This window comes from Colletotrichum aenigma (assembly GCF_013390185.1).
Source record: "Colletotrichum aenigma strain Cg56 chromosome Unknown KSG_Cg56_contig10, whole genome shotgun sequence".
NCBI classification, from domain to species: Eukaryota; Fungi; Ascomycota; class Sordariomycetes; order Glomerellales; family Glomerellaceae; genus Colletotrichum; species Colletotrichum aenigma.
This window is the reverse complement of record NW_023500916.1, coordinates 3,783,191-3,809,006: the sequence shown is the minus strand read 5'-3', so window position 1 is coordinate 3,809,006 and position 25,816 is coordinate 3,783,191. Positions and strand designations below refer to the sequence as shown.

At 57.9% G+C, this 25,816-nt stretch overlaps 6 protein-coding genes across 6 annotated transcripts; 4 read left to right on the top strand and 2 right to left on the bottom strand.

The window, feature by feature from the left end:
- cinB (Vegetative-specific protein H5) lies at window positions 1-1,262 on the bottom strand (the record flags this gene model as incomplete). The annotated part of the gene is made up of 2 exons (XM_037330117.1): window positions 1-946; window positions 1,009-1,262. The coding sequence occupies 2 exons, from the start codon at window positions 1,260-1,262 to the stop codon at window positions 1-3; spliced, it is 1,200 nt and encodes a 399-aa protein (XP_037172314.1).
- Window positions 1,263-2,931: 1,669 nt separating this feature from the next.
- Window positions 2,932-7,369, bottom strand: ekc1 (Extragenic suppressor of kinetochore protein 1; the record flags this gene model as incomplete). The annotated part of the gene is made up of 4 exons (XM_037330116.1): window positions 2,932-3,687; window positions 4,318-4,986; window positions 5,037-6,629; window positions 6,686-7,369. 4 exons carry the CDS (start codon window positions 7,367-7,369, stop codon window positions 2,932-2,934), a joined length of 3,702 nt encoding a protein of 1,233 aa, XP_037172315.1.
- Window positions 7,370-11,741: 4,372 nt separating this feature from the next.
- On the top strand, window positions 11,742-12,910 carry ALD2-2 (Aldehyde reductase 2; the record flags this gene model as incomplete). The annotated part of the gene is made up of 4 exons (XM_037330115.1): window positions 11,742-12,005; window positions 12,058-12,238; window positions 12,292-12,455; window positions 12,512-12,910. The coding sequence occupies 4 exons, from the start codon at window positions 11,742-11,744 to the stop codon at window positions 12,908-12,910; spliced, it is 1,008 nt and encodes a 335-aa protein (XP_037172308.1).
- Window positions 12,911-14,032: 1,122 nt separating this feature from the next.
- Window positions 14,033-16,399, top strand: CGCA056_v014872 (G-patch domain-containing protein; the record flags this gene model as incomplete). The annotated part of the gene is made up of 1 exon (XM_037330114.1): window positions 14,033-16,399. The coding sequence occupies one exon, from the start codon at window positions 14,033-14,035 to the stop codon at window positions 16,397-16,399; it is 2,367 nt and encodes a 788-aa protein (XP_037172309.1).
- A 2,112-nt stretch (window positions 16,400-18,511) lies between these two features.
- cysJ (Sulfite reductase [NADPH] flavoprotein alpha-component) lies at window positions 18,512-23,460 on the top strand (the record flags this gene model as incomplete). Its single annotated transcript, XM_037330113.1, has 3 exons — window positions 18,512-18,664; window positions 18,717-19,515; window positions 19,568-23,460. 3 exons carry the CDS (start codon window positions 18,512-18,514, stop codon window positions 23,458-23,460), a joined length of 4,845 nt encoding a protein of 1,614 aa, XP_037172310.1.
- A 1,441-nt stretch (window positions 23,461-24,901) lies between these two features.
- CGCA056_v014870 (uncharacterized protein) lies at window positions 24,902-25,550 on the top strand (the record flags this gene model as incomplete). Its single annotated transcript, XM_037330112.1, has 2 exons — window positions 24,902-25,387; window positions 25,476-25,550. 2 exons carry the CDS (start codon window positions 24,902-24,904, stop codon window positions 25,548-25,550), a joined length of 561 nt encoding a protein of 186 aa, XP_037172311.1.
- Between the last annotated feature and the right edge of the window lie 266 nt (window positions 25,551-25,816).

Sequence of the window (25,816 nt, the reverse complement as noted above, 5' to 3'; positions counted from 1 at the left end):
CTACTGCTCAACCTTCCCCTCAATCTTCCACGCGCTCCCCCTCAACCACTCCCCAAGCACCTTAATCACCTTCACCGCCTTCGCGTTCCCGTCCCGGATAGTCTCCTCATCCGACACCATGGCCCCCATCTCATGCATATCAAACGCGTGAATCACGTCCGGCACAAGCAACCACTTCACACTCCCCCTCTGATCCCTCACCTCCCACCCGAACCGCTCGTCCTCCGTCTCCAGCTCCTGCGTCTTGGCCACCTCCTTCCTCCCCACCACCGCCGCCGTCACGCTCTTCCCGCCCAGCTTGCACGCAAACTCCCACCCCTCCCAGGCAAGGTAATCCAGCTCCGCGCCCACCACGCACACATTGTCCGGGAAGTCCGCCCTGTCCGCGTACTTGGGCGACAGCAGCGGGTCCTTCAGGTTCGCGCCGTACGGGACGTACGCCCAGTCGAACACGGGCGCGAACTCGAGCACGAAATCCCGCTGCTGCCCGCGGATCCCGGGTAACATGCCAATCTTGTACGGACGGCGGTGGCGCTTCTTCTCGCAGGGCGTGACGAAGTCCACGGGCGGGTAGATCGGCATCACGGCCTTGGGCGCGGCCGTGGGGTGCTGCCGCACGCTCTTGAGCTGGCTCAGGCATAGAGAGAGGTTGCCGCCGGCGCTGAAGCCGCCGATGGCGATGCGGGATTTGTCGATGGGGAGGGAGTCATCCTGCACGGCAGCGAGGTAGAGCGCCTCGAGGTCGTGGAGGCCATTGGGCCAGGGCGCCCAGGGGGCTTTCCAGTAGTTGAGCGCGACGACGAGGGCGCCGTTGAGGTCGGCGAAGGTGCGGTTCCAGGCATCGTCGTCGTCGGGCACGCCGATGGAGAAGCCGCCGCCGTGGATGGAGAAGAGCGTCGGCAGGGTCTGCGGGGATGTCTGGTCGTAGTCTGAGGGGAAGAAGATGCTATCCGTCGTGGTCATGTTAGTGGGCTGCGCGAGTACACGGCAGAAACAAAGGAAGCGTACCGGATGAGGAGGTTCGGTCTGCAGGGGTACTGCTTCATCAGGTCCGGCCTCTGCGCGGCCGACTTTGGAAACCAGTACGTCTTCCAGAACTCGAAGCTGGCCCGCTGGTAGAACCAGGACTGCAGCCAGGACAGCTTCGTCCCGTACACGATGCGGTTCATGAGGGATGGCGCTTGGCGGTAGACTTGCCGGGGATGGCGGGAGTCGTCGTCGACGTCCCCGTTCGTCTGCGCGATCATTTCGCCTTCCGCCATGGTTTTATAGGTTGCGCTGCTTCAGCTGCTCGGCAACGGCCTTTCCCCAGGTGTTTTGGCGCGAGGTGGTGGTCGCAGATGGCGACGAGACCGTGTGCTGCAATGCGAATAGGTTCTGGGACAAGGAGGGGAGGGCAGCTTCCTGTGTATGTGTATGTTGCATGCAGAATGCGGTGACAGGATGGTACTCGGACGATTCTGGGCATTCAGGATCCAGGAACAGGAACGAAAGGGGTTTGCAGCTACCTATGTAAGGCAGTCTACGTGCGGACTCGGGGAGGTGGACGCTCCCGAGAGAGAAGCTGCTCGAAGGGACGGAGGTTAGCTATTGATGCCGAAACCTTCAGACGTAGACGTAAGGCCAAAGACGACACGAACGAGAAGAGTCAGCCCACGCGAGGCTGTCCGCGTCATCGTGCGTTGAAGCAGGCGAAAGGGGGCGTTTTCTCTGCAGGTCGTCTCGTCTGGTTTCACGAGTGAAGCTCAGGGACGCGGTCAGAGGCAAGAGACCGAATTTCCGGACCGAATCGCCATCGATGACGGGCCCGGGACGCAGTTCTTTCGCAGTAAAACAGGCAGACAGCGAAGGAGAAGAGACGGTTGACTCACGCGAAGATAGATGCCGGCGTAGAAGCCCAAGGCGATGACAGAGACGAGGCGGAGGATGATGTCGGCCAGGTTGCGCGACATCCACGACAGCAGAGAAGACGAGCGGACGGCTCCCGCACCCTCCCGTGCCTGATTCATCCTCGTTCCCCGTTTGCTTTCTTTTTTTTCCCGCAGCGGCGTGTTATGGACAGGGAAGGGGGCTGGGCGGGATGGCCACGTTCATGCTGCTGCTGTCAAAACACCAGACGTGCGCATCTTGTTGGATGCATGTGCCTCTTCCTCCTCCTCCTACTCCTCCACTTAGTACATACTCTTCAGTTGCGCCTGAGCGAGGTTGCCCCTCGGCCGGCAGCATCCCCGGCTTATCGCTTATCGGAGTCGGGGAACTAGGTTGACTTCCATAACTCAGCTAGCAGCTACAAAGTGTTTAGTCCAGGGGTCCTATGGTGTCAAAGCTCCCCTGATTGGACCCTTCAAGCGCTCCGAGAGGATCAAACACGGCATTCAATGCTCACTCTCCCCATCCATATTTACGTTGAAGATGTCTGGAACCCCTCAATTGGAGTATAATGTGGAAAGACTCAGCTGGAGAACCAGTTCGTTTGGTGTCGTGAAGTTTTGCCCGACTTTGAATAGCTACGACGGGCATCCCGGACTTTGCGTTTGCTCCGGCACAGTCCGGAGCTCCGGTCTGGCCTCGGGCCCAGCTCCGGCGGGGCAAGAACTAAGAACAAGCCGATCGAGACAAACGTATGAATGCAAGACATGACGGCCGAGTGGAGTTTTTCCCCAGGAGATATGATGAAAAACCAGCATGCAATGATTCACAACAAGAGCATTCAGGCATGCTCTGTAAATGAACTAATGAGCGATTTCAAGCGGATTGGTATAGAGGCAAAAGAGACAGTCTACCAATAAGATAGCCCCCCTCACAGCTCTCCCTTGATTCGTTTCCAACGTGTTCGCCATTCAATCATATTCTACAACCATGCAGCGTAAACAAAACACATATAGTACAAGCAGACCCGTCTACCCACATGAATAAAGGCATCTATTCATCTCACAGGCTCGACGGCTTCTGCACGACAACCTCCTCATCGTCATCCGCCTCCTCAATGCTCGTCCGCCGCGCCGCCTCCACGGCCGCCTGCACAGGCTTCTCATCCTCTCCAGCCACCGCCCCCTCGCCTTCCTTCTCGCTCTTCTCCTCCTTGCCGTCCTTGGCGCTGCCGAACGGCCACAAGCTCCCAAACGCCTTGCCTCCGGACACAGGCGGGTGCACCGCAAGAGGCTTCAGGATGACGTTGTCGTCTCCGTCGGATCCCGGCGCCGGGTCGACTTCAGGCATGGCGAAGTCCCCAAACTCCTCGTCGTCGTCGTCCACCTCGTCGTCCGAGTCGTCTTGCCCGTCAAATCGTTGATTGCCGCCCCGTCGCGATACTCCGCGCCACCACGATCCCCGGCCTGACGCACCCCACGCGCCAGTCAACGCCCCAGCTGCTCCAGAGCCGTGATTCCCGTCGTTATCGTCATCATCGCTGTCGGCATCTTCATCTTCCTCGTCGTCCGCGAACGGGTTCTTGAGTCGTTCCCCTTCATCCTCGCCTTTGTCGTCCTTGGCGTCCTCGTCGCCATCCTCGCGAGATGTCGCTGCAGCGGCGTTGTTCTTCTGGTGCATGGCGAGCCGGGCCGCCAGCTGGAGGCGGGCTCTGGAAGGAGGAATGTTCAGCGGCGGCGGAGGAGGCGGCGGTGGCGGGATGGATGGCGGGTTAAGAGATGATGATGAGTTGTTCAATGGGTCGGTATAAGCCCGGAACTATTGAGCGACATTAGCTGGGCGGTCCTGGCAAAAAGGCGCACGCGAAATGATTCCCCGGATGCAAGTCATTGTCGTGAGCCCCAAAAGGTCGAGTGGATAAAAGTCCAACAGTTGTGCCTGGTATCCCAAGGAATCGACGCCGGTACGGACGGGGAACATGTAAAGCTTATACACTACTCGCCGCCCTCCCTGTCCATCATGAAAACGCGCCCCCAACACCACCCGGGCTCTGACATGTCCTGCCTATTCCTCCAGTGTCTCATCCATATCGCTTCTGTTCAGTCTCCGTCTAAACCAAGCCACGACATCCAGCGAGGGCCGAACCATACTCATTTCCTCATCTGGTTCCTCTCCGCCGCTCGTCTCGCCATCTCGATACACAATAACCGGTTCGTCATCATCATCGTCCTCATTGCCCAAAAGCCCAAGTCCAATGCCATGGCCAGCGTAGGCGTGATCCTCATGGAAAATGTGACCGCGAGGGGACCTTCTAACTTCATCTGCGTACTACGCATCTTTACTGTCTTTCTCCTCGTCCGAGTCGGGGTTGTTGTCCAAGAGTGACTGCGTCCAGGGGTCCAACGCGGGAGTTTCCATCTCACGGAGCTCAGAGAGCATATTACTCACCTCATTGTTGACGTCGTCCTCGTTCTCTTCTTCACCTTCGTCTTCCTCGTCGCTAGAGCTGCCGAAACCAGACATGAGAGTACCCGAACTAATGGCAAAGGGTCCGATTCCGTTGCCGCTGTTCTCCTGCAGGTCCATGTTGCCGTTGAGTCCGGCATCGGCCAGGGCGCTTGACCCGGTGTTTCCTCCAGAGTTGGAGAAGGATGAGCCGAGGCCAGAAAGGCCAACTGCGGCCAGTCCGTTGCCAGACATGCCGGCGCGGTTGCCAAGGGCCACCTCTGGTCGGACACCACCAAGAATGGCGTTATCACGCTCTCTGGTCTCCGCGAGGGCTCCCTCCACGTAGTTGATCCATCTAGGGTCCATCACCCGCTCGAGAACCGTCTCCGACAGCAGCTCAGGAGGGTGTCGTTCCGTAAACTTGACCACCTCTTCAGCGATCAGAGTCAGGTGACCCATGTAGCCCATGCGGGTCTTGATCTTGGCCTGGGACTCGTCGCTAGCGAGCTGGCCTTGGATTATGGCAGAAGTGATGTCTGCGGCCTCGAATAATGATACGGCCAGCGTAGGGTTGAAGCCCCTGTCCATCGGGCCATTGAAGACCTGTTGAACGATATCATATACCACGTTGTGGAGAAAGTTGTTCCACGGGTAGGCGAAGAAAAATGACTGCTTCCGTTAGCTCGATTCTGATGCGTTTCTGGGGCTCTTTGACTCACTAGAATGGTGGGCACAACGCGATACTCTACAAATTGTTGCTTGAGGTAGTCGCCGACTACCGGCTTCACAGTGCTGGGGTCGGGCCGCTCAGGGACGGCAGGCGGCTGGACCGAGTCCGCTCCAGGGGGTGCTGGCGCTGCGGGTACCTCTGGGGCCGGAGGAGCCATTGGGACTTCCGGGGCGGGCGCAGCTTCCGACTCGGCCTCCTTATCCTCCGCCTCGGCAGGAGAGGACTTGGCAAAGAGCGGCGCAGGCATGTCTTCCGGTCGAGGAGAGATCGGGGGTTCGGGTGCGGCCGGCGCAGTCTCCGCCGGCTCGGTCTTGGCCTCCGACTCGGTCGCGCTGGGGGTGTAGACGACAGAGGAGTCAGACTCGTCACCCTTCTGGCTAGAATCTTCCGAGACAGCGCTTTGGTTGGCCTTCTCATCCAAAGACATTTCTCCAACCTTGGAGATCGTCACGTCTTCCGCAGTCTTTTCCGAAACGTCGTCCTTGGGCTCATCCTTGGTCTCCACTGGCTTTTGCTCCTCGGCGGCGGGTTCCTCAGCCTTGACTTCGGTCTCCGTCGGCTTCTCTCCCTCGGTCTTGGTTTCCGTGGCAGCAGGGCTCTCCTCGCCGAGAGGTGCCTTGTTCTTGCTGGGCGAGAGCGGCGCAACAACCAGGTCGGGGTCATCGAATCTCTGCTCCTTAATCTTGTCGTCTGCCACGTTAAGCCTAGGGGAGCTCAGGGGTTCGTCCACGAAATCGTCCTCGTCTCTGTCCAAGAAAGATGACGGCGGAGCAGCAACAGGAATCTCCTCCTCGGCCTTGACGAATTCGTGGGAAGTATCCTCGTTCATTTCGCGGCTAGGTTCGACCTCCTCGAAGCCGTCGTCGTCTGAGATGTTGGTCACTTCCAGTCGGCGACCCTCCTCGGGAGATGAGTGGCCGATGCGCATGGTGAGGTCGTCGGTGGACTGGGCCTCCTCGCCCCGGTTAGGGGAGAGCTTGCCTTCCGTCCTCAGTCGCTGACGCTCGGCGTCCCGTATCGCGATGACGTCCTCGGAGCCAACCTCATTGAGCAAGCCCATGTTACTGCAGTGCAGCAACTCGGCCATCAACTCGCAGGTCTTGAATCGGTCGAAGCCGAGAGGCTCTATCTTCTCGCCAAAGGTGGATTCCAAGCGATCCCTGTGAGCGGGTGCGTTCATGATCAGGTTGACAAAGTCGGGAACGTGTTGCGCAAACAGGCGCAGGAGAGTTCCCAGGTAGATGGGATCTCTGCTCGAAGGCATGGAGCTGGATTCGGTGCCGACATCGGGGTCGTAATCCGAGTTGTTCTTGCGGATCACCTCAATGACGATGCCCACACCAACCGTCAACGGGTTTCCGCCTCCTAGCATGTACTTTATGAGTTGCTCGACGCAAGGCTGCGACACCAGCTGCCGCGTAAGCTCGTTGGGGCCGATGCACTGCTGCTCGTTTTGTGACGCGTTGGCGGAAATGGTGATGATTGCCTTGATGAAATCGCCGGCCGCTGTCTGAACAACCCAGCTGTGTTCGGGGCTCAGGCAGGTAAGCAGGGTAGGCACGACGTCCTGGGAGTACAGCCACTGTTCGGAGCATCGTTAGCGTCAGGTCGCTTCTGGTGGCCGCCAGAAACACTCACCTCGACAACACCCTGGCCGCCTTCGGTGCGGTCCAGGGCAATAATCTTCAACAGTAGGTCCATAATCATGGGGCATTCGACGTGGCGCAGCAGATCTGGCACGGCATCCGGAAGGGACTTGAGCAAAATGACCATTTCTTCCGTCTTCTTGTCGAACAGGGCCTCGTTGACCTTTGTGAAATAGCTGGCCTGGAGAGGGTCCAGCGGGGTAGGGCGCTTCAAGAATTGCCAGAACTCGCGAATCAAGGGCTGGTTTTCCATCAAGGCCTCGTAGATGGACCAGGTGTCGGAGGAAAGCACCTCGGCAGCGACGTAGGCATAGCGATTGCGCTTCTTCTCTTGCTCCTCTTCTTCATTGTCGGTGTCTGTGGCGCGCGAGGAGGCGCGGGGTCTTGAGAAGGGGAGCAGGCGGCCCTTGCCTTTGGACTCATCGGCGGGGGCTTCTTTGGGTTCTTCGGTGTCGGCCGGGGTGGCGACGGGCTCTAGTTTCGGGGCAACGACATATTCGAGCAGGGTCTTGAGGACGTTGTCCTCTCGGAGGTATTCGATAAGCTTTGTGTTGTGCTGCTTAAGCTCCTGGATGAGATCGCTCTCGTCGAGCAGGTCTTCGACGGTGAAGTCGGGCTTCTCGAGGATGGTATCGATGGTGGAGATGTTGGCGTAGCCGCCAAATCGCCAGAACATTTTGGCGGATTTTGTAGACGGTCTATGTCACGGCGCCGGAGGGATCGCGGCGACGATGGACACGGAGCGGAAGCAGAGTTAGGTGGCGGGCAATGCGGCGGTTGTGCATACGAAAGTCGGTCGACTGTCCGGGCAGGCAAAGGCTGGTTCGTAGGTGGGTCGTTGAAGGGGTGACTCGAATCGAAGGAGGGACAGATGCAGTCTATGCCAGTCTTTCAATGCATGCGAAGCTCGTCAGGGTATATCGGTCGCTTGGAATAACTGGTAAGCTGAGGGCGGCAGCGAGATTAGCGACGTGGTCAAGCGGAAGGTGTGGTGTCAGCCGGATGCAGCAAGGACGAGGGCTGAGGTGAGGAACTGAGGTGGTGAATTGTGATGTCGCCGGCGGAGTGGAGGGGCCGGCGCATCGGGGTCGGAAAAAGAGGAGCTGATTGATTGATAATGGAGGGGGAAGAAAAGGTGCGGGAAAATTGAGGGTGCAGCACAGAGCAGCAACAGTACGGCGGCACAGCAGCCACAGCTGGGTGCAGTCGTCTTTTTTTTTTCCGGGGAGATGATGATGGGGAAGATGGTGATGCTCGTCCAAGGTGTCGCCCACGATAGTGCGAGTGCAGGAGAGAGAGACAGACGGAGGAAGCGAGAGAGAGTACGCGCGCACACTGCCTCTTCGCAGCTGCAGCAGGAAGCAAGCAGGGCAGCGAGCGAGCGAGCGAGGCGAAGCAGAGAGGCAGCGAGTGGTCGGGGAGAGGCAGAAGACGGGACGGGACAAGGGTTCGCACGTACAAAAGTGGAAAAGGCGTCCAGTCCAGTCGGGTGTTGTACAGCGGGCGGCGGCGGACCACGGAGTTCGATAAAGGAGAGAGTGATATGGAGAGGACGGGCTGATGCCGGAGCCGTCGTCGCTCTTGAGGTTGGAGGCGACCGTTTCGTGCTGCGATTGCGGTCGTTGTTGTCGACGTTGTCGTCGTCGTGGTCGTCGTCGGGTGCGTGGAAGAGGTAGAGGTGGTGGTGGTGTTCGGGAGGAAGAGGTGGATTGGGAAATCGCCGTATCCGTAGGTAAGGTAGGTACCAGGCTGGGTACCTAGGGTTAAGTGGGAACCCGATGTCGTCGAGGTCCAGATTGACCTGAACTTGCGCAGCGGCGGATTTGAGGGAGGTACCTTAAGGCTTACCTTAGGTACCTTCTTAGGTAAGGTAAGAAGGCCCTTCCACCATTTGCTGATGTCCGATGTGCTGCTCTTAGGGGTTCGAGTCGCTGGGTCAGGCGAGTCCAGCGCTGTCGCTTTGAAGGAGGGACGAGACCTAGGCCTTGGAGCGTTCAGTGCGCAAAGTACCTTACCTTTCCTCCTCCCGTCAGTTTTCCCGACGGCATGTGCAGCACTGGACCTTGATTTACCTTAGGTACCGTACCGTACCTTAAGGACCTGAGTGAGGGGCATCCATCGGGTGCAGATTGGGTTGGTGCACCGCCCGTGGAAGAATGGTGTGGTGGTGTGGTTGGGTTGCTTCCCGCCGCCTTCTAGCCTCCCTCTTGTCAGGCCGCTGTAGCCCTTAAGCGAGAACGCGATAGCGGCCACAAGTACTCCCAAGCCACTTTTGCGTGTGTAGATACATCCACAGCTGAGGTAAGCACACGCAAAGCACCAGCACCTGCACCTGGCTAATCGTCGAGGACTCAGATAAGGTCGAGAGAGAAGCCCCGATCGCAGACAACAAAAGAAATATAACAAAGGCAATGGTGAGACCAGACGGCTGCTTCGGCCTGCTCTAGGTCTGACCTGACTGCCTTGTTTTGGACGCTGTCTTCTCTGCGTCTTCTTCTGCTTCTGTCACATTCAACTGCGTCCTCGACCCGTTCTGGTGGATGAGGGCCTCACAGACTAAGAGTCCCCCCAAAATCCATGTGAATGCCCTCGGCTGCAAATCTGTCCAATGCCGTCCAGTCCCATTTCCCATCCATGGCCACGGTCGAGATTTTCAAAGTGCCCCTCCTTGCCCTCCTTCTCCCACTGCTGACCCCTCCAGACTGAGGTGCCCGAGGGAAAAAACTGGGACAAGTGGGCGCCCGAGATCCACGTCCACTTGCAACTCAATTGGTGCCCTGGCCTGGATGCCCATTTTCGCCATCTGCCTGCTCCAGTCCAGTCCCATCCTCGTTGTGTGCGTCTGTTGAGCAAGGGTTTTGTTGAGCGAGTCCAGACGAGGATAGGGCCCCTCTAACGGCAATTGTTCTTACATAGTACTGTGTTCAACTCTCTCTACATTGTATCTTACTTGGGTACCCAGGCATCTTCTATGGTGTTTTGGGCCACTTCCCGCTAATGCTGCCAGACCGATGCTCCCGCAAGTACCTTTCCCAACAAAACACCATTGCTGTTGTGCAGCATTCGGGTCATGGTACAAACTCACTAACACAACGACATAATGTCGCCCCCATCACCAACGTCGTCTGCCTGCATCCTCAATCAAGCCTGCACACGACCCTTGGGGAAAAGGGACATCAAAGAGAATTAAGAATCCGTCAGCGTTTCTTATTCCGAGCTGTACCACCCTCCCCCGGCACCATCTCAGGGGCTGCTTGTTCATCTCATGTCTCTCCCTGAATCTTATCCCCCTGTCCGAGTCCTCCATCATTCCAACCCGCCATCATCATGTGTTCACAAGCCATGCTGCCTTGCTGCCGCTGGCATGTGAGCCATTTCCCCATTTTGACTTCCCCCTCGACATGCACAACACCTTGAACACGTAGGAAAACAGAGACAGCCAACCGCGTCTTCCCACTGCGCTGCTCGTCCCGTCGTCCACCGTCACGCCTCTCATCCCACATCAGGACCAAATCAGCAGTCTGCCGGCCGTCGTCTCTTCTGCAGCCCCCGGCTTGCCACGTTGCTCAACCTCCCTGCAGAACACACCTCCCACTCCCACGTTGTCTGGTCACAAGCCAGCTTGGAGACGGCTGGTCGGCTACCTACCCCCCGATCCAGCGATCCAGCGCCTGGCCTGGACCGTTCAAGTCAGATCTTCCCCCCGTGGCCTCCCCCAAACAAAGTTTCCCCCCCATGCCGCACGTCACCCGCCTAATATTTCCTCCGACGGGTGGTGGCCCAAGCGACCCGTGGTCCGCCATACCCTGGCTGTCCGCCCGCCTCTAAAAATAACGTGCAAGCGCTCGCGGAGGCCATAAAAGCGACATTCACCACCTCGCGTTTTGGGAGAATCAGGATAGGCCTCTGCTGTTCAAATTCACTGAGGCGCGGCCGCAAGTTGTGAAGAGTGCGATTTTTTGACATCTCGATCGATGTGCTTCTTCCGTCATGACCACTGGCCCACGGCGCCTCAGCCTGCTTTGCTGCAGATAAGCTCGCCGTCGTAACGAGATGCAGATATGCGTAAAGTTCGACGATCAGGATACTAGAAAGGTAATTTGTCGATACTCGGAAGCATAGCACTGCCCGAACATGCAGCAATATCACAATACCTTGGGTCTTGGCCTATTTACCCGACCACGTCCTTTGACGTGGGTAGGTGTAAGATTGCTCTGCAAGTTACCCTCGCATGTAATCCGACCTGAGCTCTCACCCAACTCATGGCATAGCTACGACATGAGTTGTCTCGGGTTTTGTTAGTGGGGAATACAGAAGTTCAGAGACGTTCGGCCCTCGAATATATATGGAGTTCCGGCATCCTCGACCTCACTCGGGGTTTGGCCTAACTCCTAAAATCAATACAAGCGACATCCCATTTGTCAGCTCGCATTTGCCATGGACTTCCACGGTGCATGATAGTCCAAGGTAACACAAGCCCACCTGTGGCCAATTATTCTTTGAAGAAGATAGTCGTAAAATCGAAACGCACACTCTATGCAGTAAGCAAACCATGGCAACGGCACATTTCAACCTCCTCGCGAAGAGATGTGCTTGTTCAGGAGATCGCGCCAACTTCGGACGGCCTGGTGTCATGCCCCAATACGTCATAGCCGGCATATGGATTTCTTTCCCCCCTTTCAGAAGCGCCGTCTACACAGGAAAGCTATTGTTTGTAATCCAGTCGGGCTAAATGAAACCTCTCGCCCATTCTTTTGACCCCATTTCGGCGCGTTGGATTGATTTCAAAGCTCCGCCGTGGGCACCAGGCTGCTCTGCCAGTCTGATGTGCGGTTCATCGACCGTCCGTTCGGCCTGCTCCATTGAGTTTTGGGTTCGGCTTGGAGCCATGGGTTGAAACAGATAAATAGTTGACTTCGTCCTGCGTTAGTAGCTGTCTTTGAATACCATGTTATCATCACACCAACAAATCCAGCATTTACATACTTGATACCAGCTACCTTCAACCTTGCTGGCATCAAGTTGTCTCAACCTTAACTTCAATCACAATGGCCAAGCTCAACGCTCTCCCGCAAGGCTCTACGGTGCTCGTCACTGGTGCCAACGGCTACATCGGCTCTCACATCGCCAACACCATCCTCGAACAGGGCTACCGCGTCCGCGGCACCGTTCGCTCCCCCAAGCCGTGGCTCGACGAGCTCTTCCAGAGCAAATACGGCAAGGACAAGTACGAGTCCATCACCCTCTCCAACTTCGAGGATGAGGAGGCCCTCGCCAAGGCTTTCGACGGCGTCTCCGCCGTTGCTCATGTCGTAAGTCTAGACAGGTCTTCAGCTACGTAGACAAGTCTGACAAGTAACCAAGGCATCTGATGTGAGCTTCAGCAAAGACCCCAACGCAGTCATCCCCTGGGTCGTCAGGGCCACCGAGACCGTTCTCGCAGCCGCAGCCAAGTTCCCCGCTATCAAGCGCGTCGTCCTCACCTCGTCTTCCTCGGCAGTGATCATCCCGGAGACTAACAAGGCTGGTGTCCGCGTCGATGAGAGTACGTCGTTACAAGACACACCTACCAATGTCCGCTATGCTAACATGCCGTAGACACTTGGAACGACTCTGCCGTCAAGTCAGCCTGGGACCCCAATCTCAGCAAGCCATTTTATATCTACGCCGCCTCCAAGACCGAGGGCGAGCGGGCGGCGTGGAAGTGGGTAGAGAAGAATAAGCCCGGCTACGTCTTCAGCACTGTCCTGCCCAACTGCAATGTAAGAACCCCCCACCCCCCTGGTCTCAATGAAGCCCGCACACTGACAAACTCCAGTGGGGCGAGATCCTCCACCCCGAGATCTACGGCTCGACAATGGGCTGGGTCCGCGACATCTTGAAGGGCGACCACGAGGCCTTTTCGCTGTATGTCCCGCAGTACTTCGTCGACGTCGTCGACACGGCTCGCCTTCATGCCATCGCGCTCCTCGGCGACGACATCGAGTCGCAGAGGATATTCGGCTTCGCGGAGGAGGTGAACAGGTCCGACGTCTTCAAGACGCTGCGTGAACTGAGACCGGATAATGAGAACATCCCGGAGCCGGACGAGAACGAGGGGCACGATCTGACGGAGGTCGTGCCGGCGAAGAAGGCGGAGCAGCTGTTGAAGGATTATTACGGACGGGGGTGGACTGGGTACAAGGAGAGTTTGGAAGCTGGAATCAGGGGGGTCTAGATGAATCTTGCGATGTGCGACGGGCATGAGAATGTTGTACATACTGCAAGTTTATTGTGTTGGCAAATTAGCGCGCTTAAAGGATGATATTTGAGCTCAGAACAAAGTGCTCTTTGAATTGTAATCCAGTATTGTTTTCTGTAAAGCATTGTGATCAAAATAATGCCCGACACATTCATCGGAACACCTTAGGTAAGATTTCCATGAGCAAACCTGAGCGGACCTGCCCCGGCATTCGGATTCATCAATCGTAGTCTCGTCATGATATGTATCACTATTACGTACCGAGGCACAATCCTCCGCGGTTTGTGGCAACCGGCAAGGTCCCCCAGTTTCCACACATCATGGCGTCTGTGGCGCTGAATCTGATACGGCAAGTGACATTCAAGCTTTGATCTTCGACGTACTCGCCCAAATATTCATTGAAACAATATCCACAAGCCTAGCATCAAATATACAAGAGCTCTTTTCCTACGAGAGCCGCTTTTCTTCTCATTACCCAGTATGAAATGGCCGAGTCAGCGCAAAACAAGAGTCTGGGCCCAGAAGCACTCGAAAGTCACGATGAGGACCAGCGCTTTGCCAATCGAGTCAACCAAGCTTTGAGAGAGTACGTCGACATGAGACACGGCCAAGGGCATCGCTGACAATTTTCAGTTTCAACCATACCGTCCCGCTTTCGCTGCTCGCCTGGAACGTTATGATGATCGCGGGCTTCGACAGAGTAGATGCCGACTGGCAAGCTCTGATGGTCTTTGGCTTCTTAGTGCTTCTCAGAGTCATTGTCGGTGACCTAGGACAATGGCTCACAAGTCTAAGAAGGAAAATCTGGGCATGTTTGACAGGATGGAGAGTCCTCAATATTTCTTCGATTGAGGAGAAGGTCTTGGAGTGATGAAATCTCAGGTCATCATCACCAGTTGCTTGTTGAGTTGAACTATCAGGGTAGTCGCGGAAAGATACGTTCCTTACACGTCACGTGGAGATTAGATAAGAAGACCCACCAAGTAGTAGCTCCAATGTCGGTGCCTTTGAATGATGCACTTCCAAAAAAGTACCCTGGCTTGAATCCAAACAATTGGCCTCCTCGACTTCGCGCCGCCGCCTGCGCATCTACACAGCATGGCCAGTTTTCCAACATTCGACCCCTCCCGCTTGACGAGGAAGGCCGCTGCGCACTACTCGTCCGAATCAGAAGAGGACGACGATGACTTCCTCGCGCCGGTCGCCGATCCGTCGCAAGATGACTTCAGCGACCTCAACCCGCGCAAGCGCCGGCGCGTTGGCAATACGAAAGAGCGCGCTGCGCTAGGCATCTTCGCGTCAGACAGCGAAGACGATGGACCTGGTCGGAGATGGAAGAAGAAGAGCCTGAGGGATAAGGGCATGAGCTTTGTCTCGACAGGCGCGACAACACTCGACGAAGGCGACGACGACGCGAACGATGCGAATGCCAAGGAGTACTCCGACGATGACGAAGACGACAACGAGGATGATGACGATGAGGGAACTGGAGGTGTTGGCCTCGGATTCGGTGGAGCACAGCGAGGCTTGGGCTTCATGTCTGCCTCGAAAAAAGACAGCGACGACGAGGATACAGCACCGGCACGTTCCTTTGCAAAAACGAAATTCGACGGCAAGAACCCACTCGGCAGAGGCTTTGTGCCATCATCTGCAAACGTACCAGCCTTGAACCCCGACGTCGCCGATACACCCTCGATGCCCAAGATGGCTCGGCCAAGCGCTTTCGGCGCGAACGGGGCCAAGGGCAAACCGAATCCCAAGTCCTTTGGCGCCAGGATGATGGCCAAGATGGGTTACAAGGAGGGCGAAGGTCTCGGAGCGGACGGCAAAGGTCGCAGCGTTATTATCGAGGCGCACCTCCGACCGCAGGGTGTTGGTCTGGGTGCAGTCAAGGAAAAATCAGAACACGAACGCAAGGAGGAGAAGCGGCAAGCGAAGCTTCGTGGAGAGACCGTCATCGACTCGGACGAGGAGGAAAAGAAGAGGAAGCGGGAGAGGAAGAAGAAGGTTGCAGGTGCAGGCGACAGCAGTGCCAGCACGCCGAAGCGGCAGAAGCCAAAGTACATGACAGCCGAGGAGCTCAGGAAATCCGCCCCAGGACTGCATATCCCTGAGGCCTTTGCGCCCATATTGGACATGACGGGACCTGGCAACAAACTGCTTACCACGTCATCTGGACTCTTGACGCCGACGTCTGCGGCTGTGGTGGAATCTCCCGAGGTGGCGGCAGCACGGAAGCTGGTCAAGCGGGCACACGCAGACCTAGCGGCCTTTTCCGAAGAATGGAGGAACCTTGAAGAACGAAAAACATGGGTGGACTTGGAACTGCGGGAGCGGGAACAGGAAATGGCCGACCTCGCTTCAGACTTGGGCAGGCTTCAGCTATTCTCAAACATTGTTACCAACGAACTTCCAGCAGCCACGGAATGGTCGGATGTCATCCGGTGCCTCAACAAGGCAGTTGAGCAAATTGGGTCGACGACAGGAGAGATTGCAGATCTCGCCGTGGCCGCCATACATCCCTTCCTCCGCGACCCCGATTGGGACTTGCTCGAGGAGCCCACGCGGTTTGCTACAGAGCTAAAGGGCCTGGAATCGCTACTCAAAAAGTCGGGCGAGGGCGACAAGAGCGTGGACAAATGGGACTCGACGGGTCTGAGCAACACTGACCTCTACCGCCAACACCAAAAGGCGACGACGCCGTACGAGAGCATGATGTACAAGCTGTGGTACACGAGAGTCATGTCAGCCATCCGCGACTGGGACGTCTTCAACCCGACACCTCTACTGGCCGTCCTAGAGGCATGGAACGACCTGCTGCCCCCCTTTGTGCGCGCCCAGTTCCTCGACGGCGTCGTCCGCAAACTGGAAACAGCCGTGGCGGAATGGAACCCGAGGAAGAAGCGACAGAGCCACAAGCTCCCGCACCTCTGGCTGTTCCCCTGGCTCCAGTACCTCCCCTCGTACCACCTGGACCCCAAGGGCACCGGGCTGGTCGCGGAGGTTCGGAGAAAGTACAGGCAGCTCATTGACGTGTGGGAGTTTGATCGCGGCGTGATCCCGGGCCTGGAAAAATGGCGCGAGGTCCTCGGCGACCAATGGCGGCCGCTCATCATGGGCCATGTGCTGCCGGCGATGGGACGGTACCTACGCAAGAACTTCAGGATCGACCCTAGCGACCAGGAGCCCTACCTGCCCATGCTCGAGGGCGTGCTCAAGTGGTCTGACATCCTGACGCCAAAGGTGCTGGGCGAGGTGATTGTCGCTGAGGTACTTCCTTTGTGGCACGACAAGTTGAGTGAGTGGCTCGGGCTGGAGGAGGCCAGCTTCGAAGAGATTGCTGCGTGGCTTGAGTGGTGGAGGGACAGTGTGTTCCCCGAGAACATTAAGAACCTCAAGTCGGTTCAGGCAGAGTTCAATAAGGGCTTCGCCACCATCGAGAAGGCGTTGGAGGGTATGCTTTAAGCGGGATTCGGAGACTAGGAGCATGTCAAGATTTAGATATTTAATTACCCCATACCCTTCCCTGGTATCAGGTCGAAGCTGTTCAATGGTAGGCTTCATAAGCAAAGCTGGATTCACTGCCGTTGCAAAGCCAAGCCGCAATAAGCAGCGGAGCATAAAACATGGAGATTGGAGAGACAGGCACACACACGACAATCCGAGCGCTTGCTGGGGTTTGACGGAAGAAGAGATTTCTTGGGTTGCTTGACGGGAAGTTCCCTGCGGCAGTTGAGGTTCGGGAGGCTCCTTGGCGGTGTGACACGCGAGCGTGATCGCCAGAAAGGGGGCAGAAACACCGTGACGGCGAGGAGGAGTTCGCGATCATTGGATGATGGAGGTGTATTCCTGGAGCAGCCTGTTGCATTAGGTTATTCAAGGATAATTCTAAGCTTAACCTGGGCCGTTCAATAAGCATTCGAGAAGACGAGCAAAAGACGCGCGAGCCTATGGGCTTGCTTCCACATGGCCGAGTGGCCGCTCTTCTCTCCCATATTGACCGTGACACCGTTGAAGGCAGCCAAGATGCCATCGTCTCGTCTGAAGCAATGGCGCAAAGTGGCAGTTTGAGCCCCTGAAACTGGACGAACACCTCCCCCGTCAACGTAGATCTTGCCAACCAATGAAATGCGCTTATGTAAACACCAAGAAGAAGTGCCAAAGAAGTTTAAAGCAAAAAAGGTTCGGGAAGTGGGAGCCTCATCCCTTTTACGACCCCTGCCCTCCAGTCTTCTTCTCTTCACCCCTGTTTCTCACCATGTCTTCAGCTCTTCCTTCGTGCTCCTGTGCCTTTCGAGCCCACGTCACCACTTTGAAACAACCACAGCCGTGAAACCTGGGGGGCCAAAGTTGAAGAGGAAGAAGAGAATATTCGGACGAGCCCCAGAGCGCGCCCTCCCCAATCACAATGCTCAGTTTAGCGTAGCTGTCATAGACACCGCCTACCAACGTCCGATTTCCGACTGTTATGGCCCCCTACGAGATCTCTCTGCGCACGGCACCACGATGCTCCGGGCTCGTTGTGGCCCCATTGGATCCGCCTGCCACGACGAAGACGGTGGAGAGCTGTGCTTTGGGATACATTCCCGCGGGATTTGGGGGCCGTGATGATAACATCGAGAAGGCTTCTTCGCAATGCGGAGGGTCCACTGCGGTGACCTGGAACAGAGACACAAGGAAACAAGCCGATTCTTCGATGCCATGAAGTTATTTCTGGGTCACTTGTGTGGCGTTCAAGTGGAATGCCTGGCGATCGGACCGTGATATGATCTGACTGATGATGTCCGGTGGACGTTTCTCTAACGCCGCGGACCTGTCATCTGTAGTTCAGACCATCTTCACGGCTCCACCAGCACAGGCCCCTACAACCTTGTGCGGCACTTGGCATCGTCTCATAACGTTCCCAAAACAGGGGAGCAGGGCCACCGCCAACCAGGGACGGACTAACCACCCCGAATAGCCTCACGGGCGTCTTTACACTCACAATTCCGCTTGCTTCTCTTCCAACGTCACGTCACGCCTGGCGCTGTGGTTGCGCTTGTGGCTTTCCGCAGACCGCCACGGCACTTCCCACCACACCCCTCCTCGGGCGGCCACATGGGCTCCCTCGACTCTTGACACCGGCCAGGAGCCGCCTTCATCCCCCCCCCCCCCCCCCCCCCCCCCGGTCTAGAACCACCTCATCAACGTCTCAAATACGGTTAATCACTAGCGTGAGGCTGTCGCTGCACGCTGTCAAGGATGCCATGTTTGGGCCTGCACCGCCAAGTTGGCGCTAGCTCCCCTACATCCCCGGTCGTGAACAGCTGAGATGCTTTGCATACATATTAGTACATATCAATGTCATCCCGTCTCCCGCGCGTCTCCGGTAGCCGGTCGGATGAAGTTGGTCTTCTAGGACTATCATCTCGATAGTGTTCTACAACCACCTTCGTGTTTGTGTGTTTTGTGTGTATTTTCGTTTCTCTTCTTTCTAGCCTTGACGGCACCTTTTCACTCTCTTTGCCCAGGTGGCTTTACTGTCTAATCTTGCTCTCTATTCCAGAGACAGGTCCCTGGCGTCTTATTCTAATAATCATGTCTGAACGATCGTGTCCCGTTTCGGGGTCCAGTGGTGGTGGAAGATGTCCTGCAGGAAATCACGGCCAGTCTGCGAGCAGGAGAGTTGGTCCAAGGGGTTGCTCATTTTCGGGATACACGCAGCCTGGTGACCTACATGCAGCTTTCGATGTGAGTGAGGAGTAATAGGTGGTGCAAGGCCACATCGAGCTGACTCTGGCAGATCCCTCGAGGCGTTGATGTGGACGAGTGGCTTCGTGCCAGGGAGCGCAAGGCCATCAACGAGATTATTTACGCAGACATCCCCTCGGCGGAGACAATTACACAAGTCAAGAACGTCGACACGCTGGTAGCCGACGACAGAGACCTCTTGGCCGTGGCCCTGGGCGCGCCAGCCCGTCAAGTCATCCTCCGAGCCGAGGGAATCGGGCATCAAACCGGGTGGAAGGACGGCTACCTCAGCGCCGAGTACGGCTTCCAGCCTCCCGACTCCAACGAGGCCGCCGGTGCTCTCGCCAACAGCCCGGGACGGGTCTGGTCCGACCTCTGCGAGCGCATGCCCGGTTGCGTTTCCAGAGGACGCGTCCGCGAGTCCGTCGCCGCGCTGCCTCTCGTCGAAGGAACCGAGGACAACATCCCTGACCAGGCCTTGTGGGCGGCCATCGTTGCCCTGGGCATGCTGTGCTCCATCTACCGGTACGAAGACAAGAATGACGGATACGACGGGGTCAGCATCAACTCCATTTCAACAAAGCCCCGCGTCGAGATGAGCGACGACCTGGGGCCTGAGCTGGTTGGGATCCCGAGGACGATTGGGCTTCCGTACTGGCAGGTTTCGAGACGCATGGGACGCGCCATCCCGCACTTGACCTTCTTCGACCAGGCCTCGTACAATATCAAAGTGCGGGATCCGACTTCGATCTACCCCTACATCGGCCGCTTCGATAATACAGACTTGCGATGGCCCATGTTTGGAGAGCGGACCGAGATTGCCTTTTTGAAAGGATGCGCTGACACGTCGGGTTAGTAGGAAATCGCGTTTTGGAAGACATACACAGGCTGACACTTCGATAGCATCCTTCCAGCATGGCCCTGATGCCATCGCAGCCTGCCAGGAACACGTCATGAACCGAAACAACGAAGGCCTCTTGCGAGAGATGATCAGACTCAAGGAGATCCTCGAACGAATGCCCAACGCCTTTCACTCCATCTCGACCAACCCGAATTCGGGCGACAACTACGTGTCTGCCGCCGAGTGGGTGCGATGGGGCAAGTTCTCCGCGCCCCTATCCAAGAGATGTCCGGCCGCTTCGGGCCTCCAGTTTCCCCCTTACCTCCTCATGGACGCCCTCCTCGGTCGCAAGAAGTACGATTCATTCCTGGGAAACGAAGGCCTGCACCTGAGAGCCTGGCTTCCCTCCAACCTGCGAGCGTTCATCGCCTCTGTAGAGTACCATTACCGCATCCCCGAATACGTCAAACAGTCTGGGGATCCCCGTCTCATGGGCGTGTTGGACGGCATCATTGAGGCTTACACGGGCGAACGTGGGTTCATGGGAACGCATCGGTATAAAGTGTTTGGTATCCTGGAAGTGGCGTCCAAAACGGGCCGCACGGAAACAAACGGCGCGTCGGGTGCCTCTGACGACTCGGGAAGACCATGGGAGGAGGTCCATCGCCAGTTCTCGGATGCCATGAAGGAACGCTTGGAGCCATACCGCGGGAACATCCCCGTCGAACCCCATGAGATGCGCGGGACGTTTGAGGAGTGCCGCTACAAGTCACGCATCCTCACGCGTTCCTTCGTCGACTCAGACCACGAGCGGTCCATCGCCATGGTCACCCTCGACCTGCACAACACGGGCATCACCTTCCAGCCTGGCGACCGCCTCGCCATCATGCCACTCAACAGCTGGGAGGAGTGCGCCAAGGTCGCCGCGGCTCTCGGCCTCGACTCGATGCTCGACGCACCTGTCCTCCTCGACCGCAAGTGGTCCCGTTTCGCCGAGCATCTCGATACCGTCTCGAACCATGGAGTCGCCGGCCCTGTGTCGCAAGTGAAGAAGTTGATGGTCAAGGATATTCTGCGTCGCGGCCACCTTGCCCCCTTGACCCAAGAACTCGTCCTCAAGATCCATGCCATGCTGAGGGCGTCATCCAACACTGTCCTTCAAGTGCTGGCAACAGACGAGTGGCCCGTTCGCGGCTCCCTCGGCGACCTCCTCCAAGCCGCCGTGATGGACACGCCGACGCACATCTGGGACCAGGCGTTTGACCTCTCCAATGACATCCCTTGGCTGAGCGATCTCATCCCCGTCGAAGTGCCCAGGACATACTCCATCTCCAACTATCCCGAGGAACTCCTCCCTAGCACGCTGGACCTCACCATTTCCCGCGCAGAATACAACCTCTGTGCCACATTTGCCGGAAAGTCCACCATCACCCGCTCCGGCGTCAGCAGTGGCTATCTCAACCCCGCCGTCGGCTCCCCGGACGACTTTGTGTCTGACGAAGACGAGCTCCTGGTCGGCATCTCGCGCCCCATCGCCTTCCAACTTCCCCTTGACGCCTCCGCGCCCTGTGCCTTCTTCGCCGGCGGCAGCGGCATCGCGCCGTTCCGAAGCTTCTGGCAGGCCCGCTGCGGCCGCTCCGTCGGACGCAACATGCTCTTCCTCGGCGTGCAGAACCGCGAAAAGTTCTGCTACGAGGACGAGCTGCGGCAGTACGTCAACGCCGGCTTCATGGAGGTCCACCTCGCCTTCTCCCGCGACAGCCGCGGCCTGGCGTACGACCCCTACATGCGGGACCTGGTCGAGCGCCGCACCGAGCCGCGGTACATTGACTCGCTCATCGCGGAGCAGGGCGCCAGCGTGTGTGATCTGGTCATGTCCAAGAAGCAGGGCGGGCTGGGCGGATACCTGTACATCTGCGGCTCGGTGGCCGTCTTCGACTCCGTCATGAGCGGCCTGCGCAAGGCCATCTACAACCACCGCACGGCGACGATGGAGTCGACGGACCTCATCATCAACACGGCCTTCGCCGAGCGCCGGATCATGCTGGACGTCTTCATGACGCCCAAGCCGCTGCCCTGCAACCGCCCCACGATCCCGCTCTCCCAGCTGGCCTCCCACACCGGCCACCGGCCCGGGGGACGGATGTGGATCAGCGTCCACGGGTCCGTCTACGACGTGACGGACTTTTGCCCGATGCACCCCGGCGGCACGCTGATTATCAAGTCGAACGCCGGCGTGGACTGCACCAAGTCCTTTGACAACCTGGCGCACACCAACAACCCCGAAGTCGCCAGCCTGCTCACAAAATACTTCGTGGGACATCTGACGCCCAAGCCGGAGTACCACGACGCTGAGGAGCTCAGCGGCCTCTACGACATGTGGTCCGCCTACCTCCGGACGACCGTCGAGACGCTCGTCTCGCAGCAATTCGAGATGGACGACATCCTCGGCTCCTCGAAGCTCTGGTTCCAGGGCAGCCTCATCAACATGCTCGGCGTGCGCATCTTCTACCAGTACCAATCCCGCCTCCTCCAGGGTGGCTTCTCGGCGCTCTTCGGCCCCAAGTTCCAGGAACTCGTGCTGAAGCTCTCCTTCGCCATGGCCAACGACGCCGCGTCCCCGGGCGCAGACACCAAGCTCCCCGACATCCTCGGCATCATCGCCCGCGCCAAGACGTCGTCCGACGCGGTCGCCACCTCCAAGGAAGTCTCCCGCATCGGGCAGTTCATCTGCGACTCGGAGCCCGCGCGCTTCATGGAGCGCGGCATCATGGACTACGCCAACAAGTCCGTGCAGCTCGACATCGAGCTGCTCGAGGACATTCGCGAAGAGGCGTGCCACGGCATGGACGCCTTCGACACCATCATGAACCTCGACGCGGCCTCGGACGCCCAGCGCGTCACCGCCCTCTGCCAGTTCCTCATGCAGATCCTCGAGCGCATGGCGAAGCGGCTCGAGGTGTTCTACTCCAAGCTGGCGCAGTGCTCCATCTACCAGCCCGAGATCGAGCGCAACCCAGCGCGCACGCGGTGGAATCTCGTCCGGCGGCGCATCCGCGACGGGTCCTTCTTTGTCTTGTCTCAGAACGCCGTCGTCGGCGCCGCGCCGGGGTACAAGCCCGTCCAGGAGACGGTCGAGTTCGACAACGTCCTCTCGCAGATCCAGCAGACGATCCGCAACGCGCCGCAGGTGGCCGCGCCACTGCCGCCGACGACGCAGACGATGCAGCTCAACGAGCGGCACAGGGTGCGGACCGAAGCCCCTGTCAATGGCGCGTCGGCGTTCGAGTCGCACCAGAACAGCAACGCGCTGAACCGCATGTCGACCTTCATCGACAAGAACATGCGCGCGATCCGGCGGCTGAGCAAGATGCCGCCGATGCCGCTCAACATGTCCTTCGAGCAGATGGTCGCCGCGAACCAGCCGCAGTTCCCCTCGCACGGCGTAACCACCCCGCCGTCGAGCCGCGGCTCGAGTCGTTCGCCTACGAGGGGACGGGCTCCGGGCCCCGCGAACGCGCTGCACATCCAAGGGTTCCCCCACGGGCGCGCGCCGTCGCGGGCCGAGGAGTCGATGGCCCGGATCCCGCTGAACCGGCGGGGCACACACGGGTCCGACGGCGGGCGGTCCATCTCCTCGCTGTCGTCGCAGCAGCACCACCATCACCAGATGATGATGGTGCACCACGGGATCCCGACGCCGATCGCGACGCCCCCTCCGCCGCTGGATCCGAATACGGCGATACAGAGCATGGTGAGCCGGTTGAATCTCAAGTCGCGGAGCGTGGCGGGGTCTCAGCCCGCGTCGCCGGCCTTGTCGCTGGACGAGAAGGGGCGGATGACGCGGTTATCGGCGGGGTCGATGCACAACCCGCGTGCGAGGTCGACGAGCACGCTGAGGACGTTCAAGTTGGTTGCGAGCCAGGAGCAGGCGAGGATTGCGCCCACGTTTTGAGGGGTGGTAGATTTGTGTGCGGCGGACAGGCCGCAGTAAAATAGGATTTCATTGTATCAATTATTGTCTATTTCTGAAGTCAGCCGTTTTTGGAGTCTTGACTGTGAGTGAAAACGAGGTCCATTGTTTTCGACATCGTGATGGTTTGTTCCTCCACTACCTAGTACGTCTTCAACCAACGACGTGTGGCCTTGGTTCTTTGATCGACAGAAGTACTTCGAAGCTGTTCAATGGTGCCTGTCTTGCCTGACTGCGACATCTCGTAGGCAGTGTCGATGATCACCCCGTGGGAATCAGTAAAGGCAGCAAGATGCTCTCAGATCACCTTTTCTAATGCATTGTTTGAGCCTCCTCGGAACTTCCTGGACTCAGCAAAAAGATCAAGCCAGATCGCATCTGATGGAACTGTGTCCAACCCTTACTGAGCAAGAGACGAAGAGACGAACTCCAACTCACCACCACCAGCCACAGGTGAAGCACCCCGGTTGTGTGTGGCGAGTGAGCAACGTGGCTGACCACCTCACTGTGGCGCAGTCTCCCGCCCAGAAGCGCCATCGCAGCTCCACGTCCAATCAGCGCCCAACTCCCCCCATCCTACAAATGCAGCATCGCCACATCCCAAGCGCATCTTCCTCTCTCTCGGCGCGTACACCAAAGTCCAACAAATCAAGCTACCCATTCCTCCACCGCCGGTCCCATGATATCATCCGTCCCCTTGGCGGGTGTCCCGACGTAGCCACCGCTCCGCCCGTCCTTGCCGTCTCAGCATGATCGCCCAGACAGGGACCACCCCAGGAAAGCCATGTCATTGCCAATCTTTCTGGTCTGGCTACCCACCGCCCCGGCATCGCATCCGAGCTCTGTGGTGTTGGTGTCATTGTCAGTGGGCACCGTCAGAAACATCCCAGGCTGAGCTGAGCTCTGCTCTCGTTCGGTCTCGCTCACCAAGACCCTCGACTGCGCGACGGACTGCGCCCGGCCACTGAGACGGATGAAGCGTTTGTTCTTCGTTGCCTTGCCCCCAACCAAGTGAGTACCTACGTAGCCGTAGTAGTACTACATGCACATGCACATGTGCCACCGACACTTCAGACGTGACCCTGCCTGCTCTGCCTCTTCTTTCATCTGATCTGCCTCGAACCAACCTGCAGCCGCCGCCAAAGGATGGAAAGCAACCTCCGGCCGCCTCGGTACAAGTGACACTCTCCGAACCCCCAAATCAAGGTTAAATCGGCACCGTCTCCAATCGCTTGCCTTGCCCGTTGGGCAGTGCCACACCCATCTGACTCTTGAACTTGAGATATAAGTGACGCCCCGAACTCTACCTCCAACTTCCACGTACGTTCTTACTTCTCACCACTCACCTCTCTGTCTCCAACCATCGTCAACACATCACCACCTCGCATCCTTCAAAGCGAGACACACCCATCCAATCTTCACAATGGACAAACCAGCACAGCCGCCTCCGGGCCCTCACCCCGCCACGACGTCAGACACGAACCCGTCAGACAACAACTACATCTCCCCCGCCAGCCCTCCGCCAGGCTACGCGCCGCCACATCACCACCAGCACACCCCGGGCCCTCAATCCCAAGGCTACGAGATGCCCAAATACGGCAGCCCTCCAGACCCAAACGCCGGCGGAGGCTACTACAACCCCCAACAACCACACGCGCAGCAATCCTTCCCCCAAGGCGGCGGCGGCCCCCAAAACTTCGCTCCGTACGGCACGCCCCTCCCCGCCCTCGGCCCGCACCCGGCGCCCATCGAGTGCCCCGACTGCCACGCCCGCGGCGTCACCGCCGTCGAGTACACCTCGGGCGGCTTCACCCACGCCCTCGCCGCCATCGTGTGTTTCGTGAGCTGTCTGGGCTGCATCCCGTACTTCTTTACCTCTCTCAAGGACGCGAGGCACAAGTGCGCAAAGGTACGTTTGTCTTCACTTCGCTTTCGCTTTTGTTGTTCCGTGTATCCTGAGACGAACATGGGGGCTGACTCTAACTTTGACATGGCAGTGTGGGATCCCGCTCGCGACGTACCATCGCAGCGGTCGCACGGAGGTCCATTGGCACGGTGCCTACAACGGCTGAGGTCTGGGATTGACCGGGGTTGTGTAGATGTGTTTCCCGAACTGGAGGTTCATTTCGAGCACATGGGGAGCGAGTTCGTGGATGGCGTTGTAGCAGGTCATTCGTGGCGGAGAGCAGGAGGAAAACTGCATCAGGATTATTCATATTTCGCGAGGTCACCAGGATACCCTTCTTTTTTTTTCCATCAACACGATTCGTTCAAGCATGCGCCTTCTTTCAATTTCGTGAGCTTCATATGGTGGTCGAGTTATAGATGCAGAAACCAA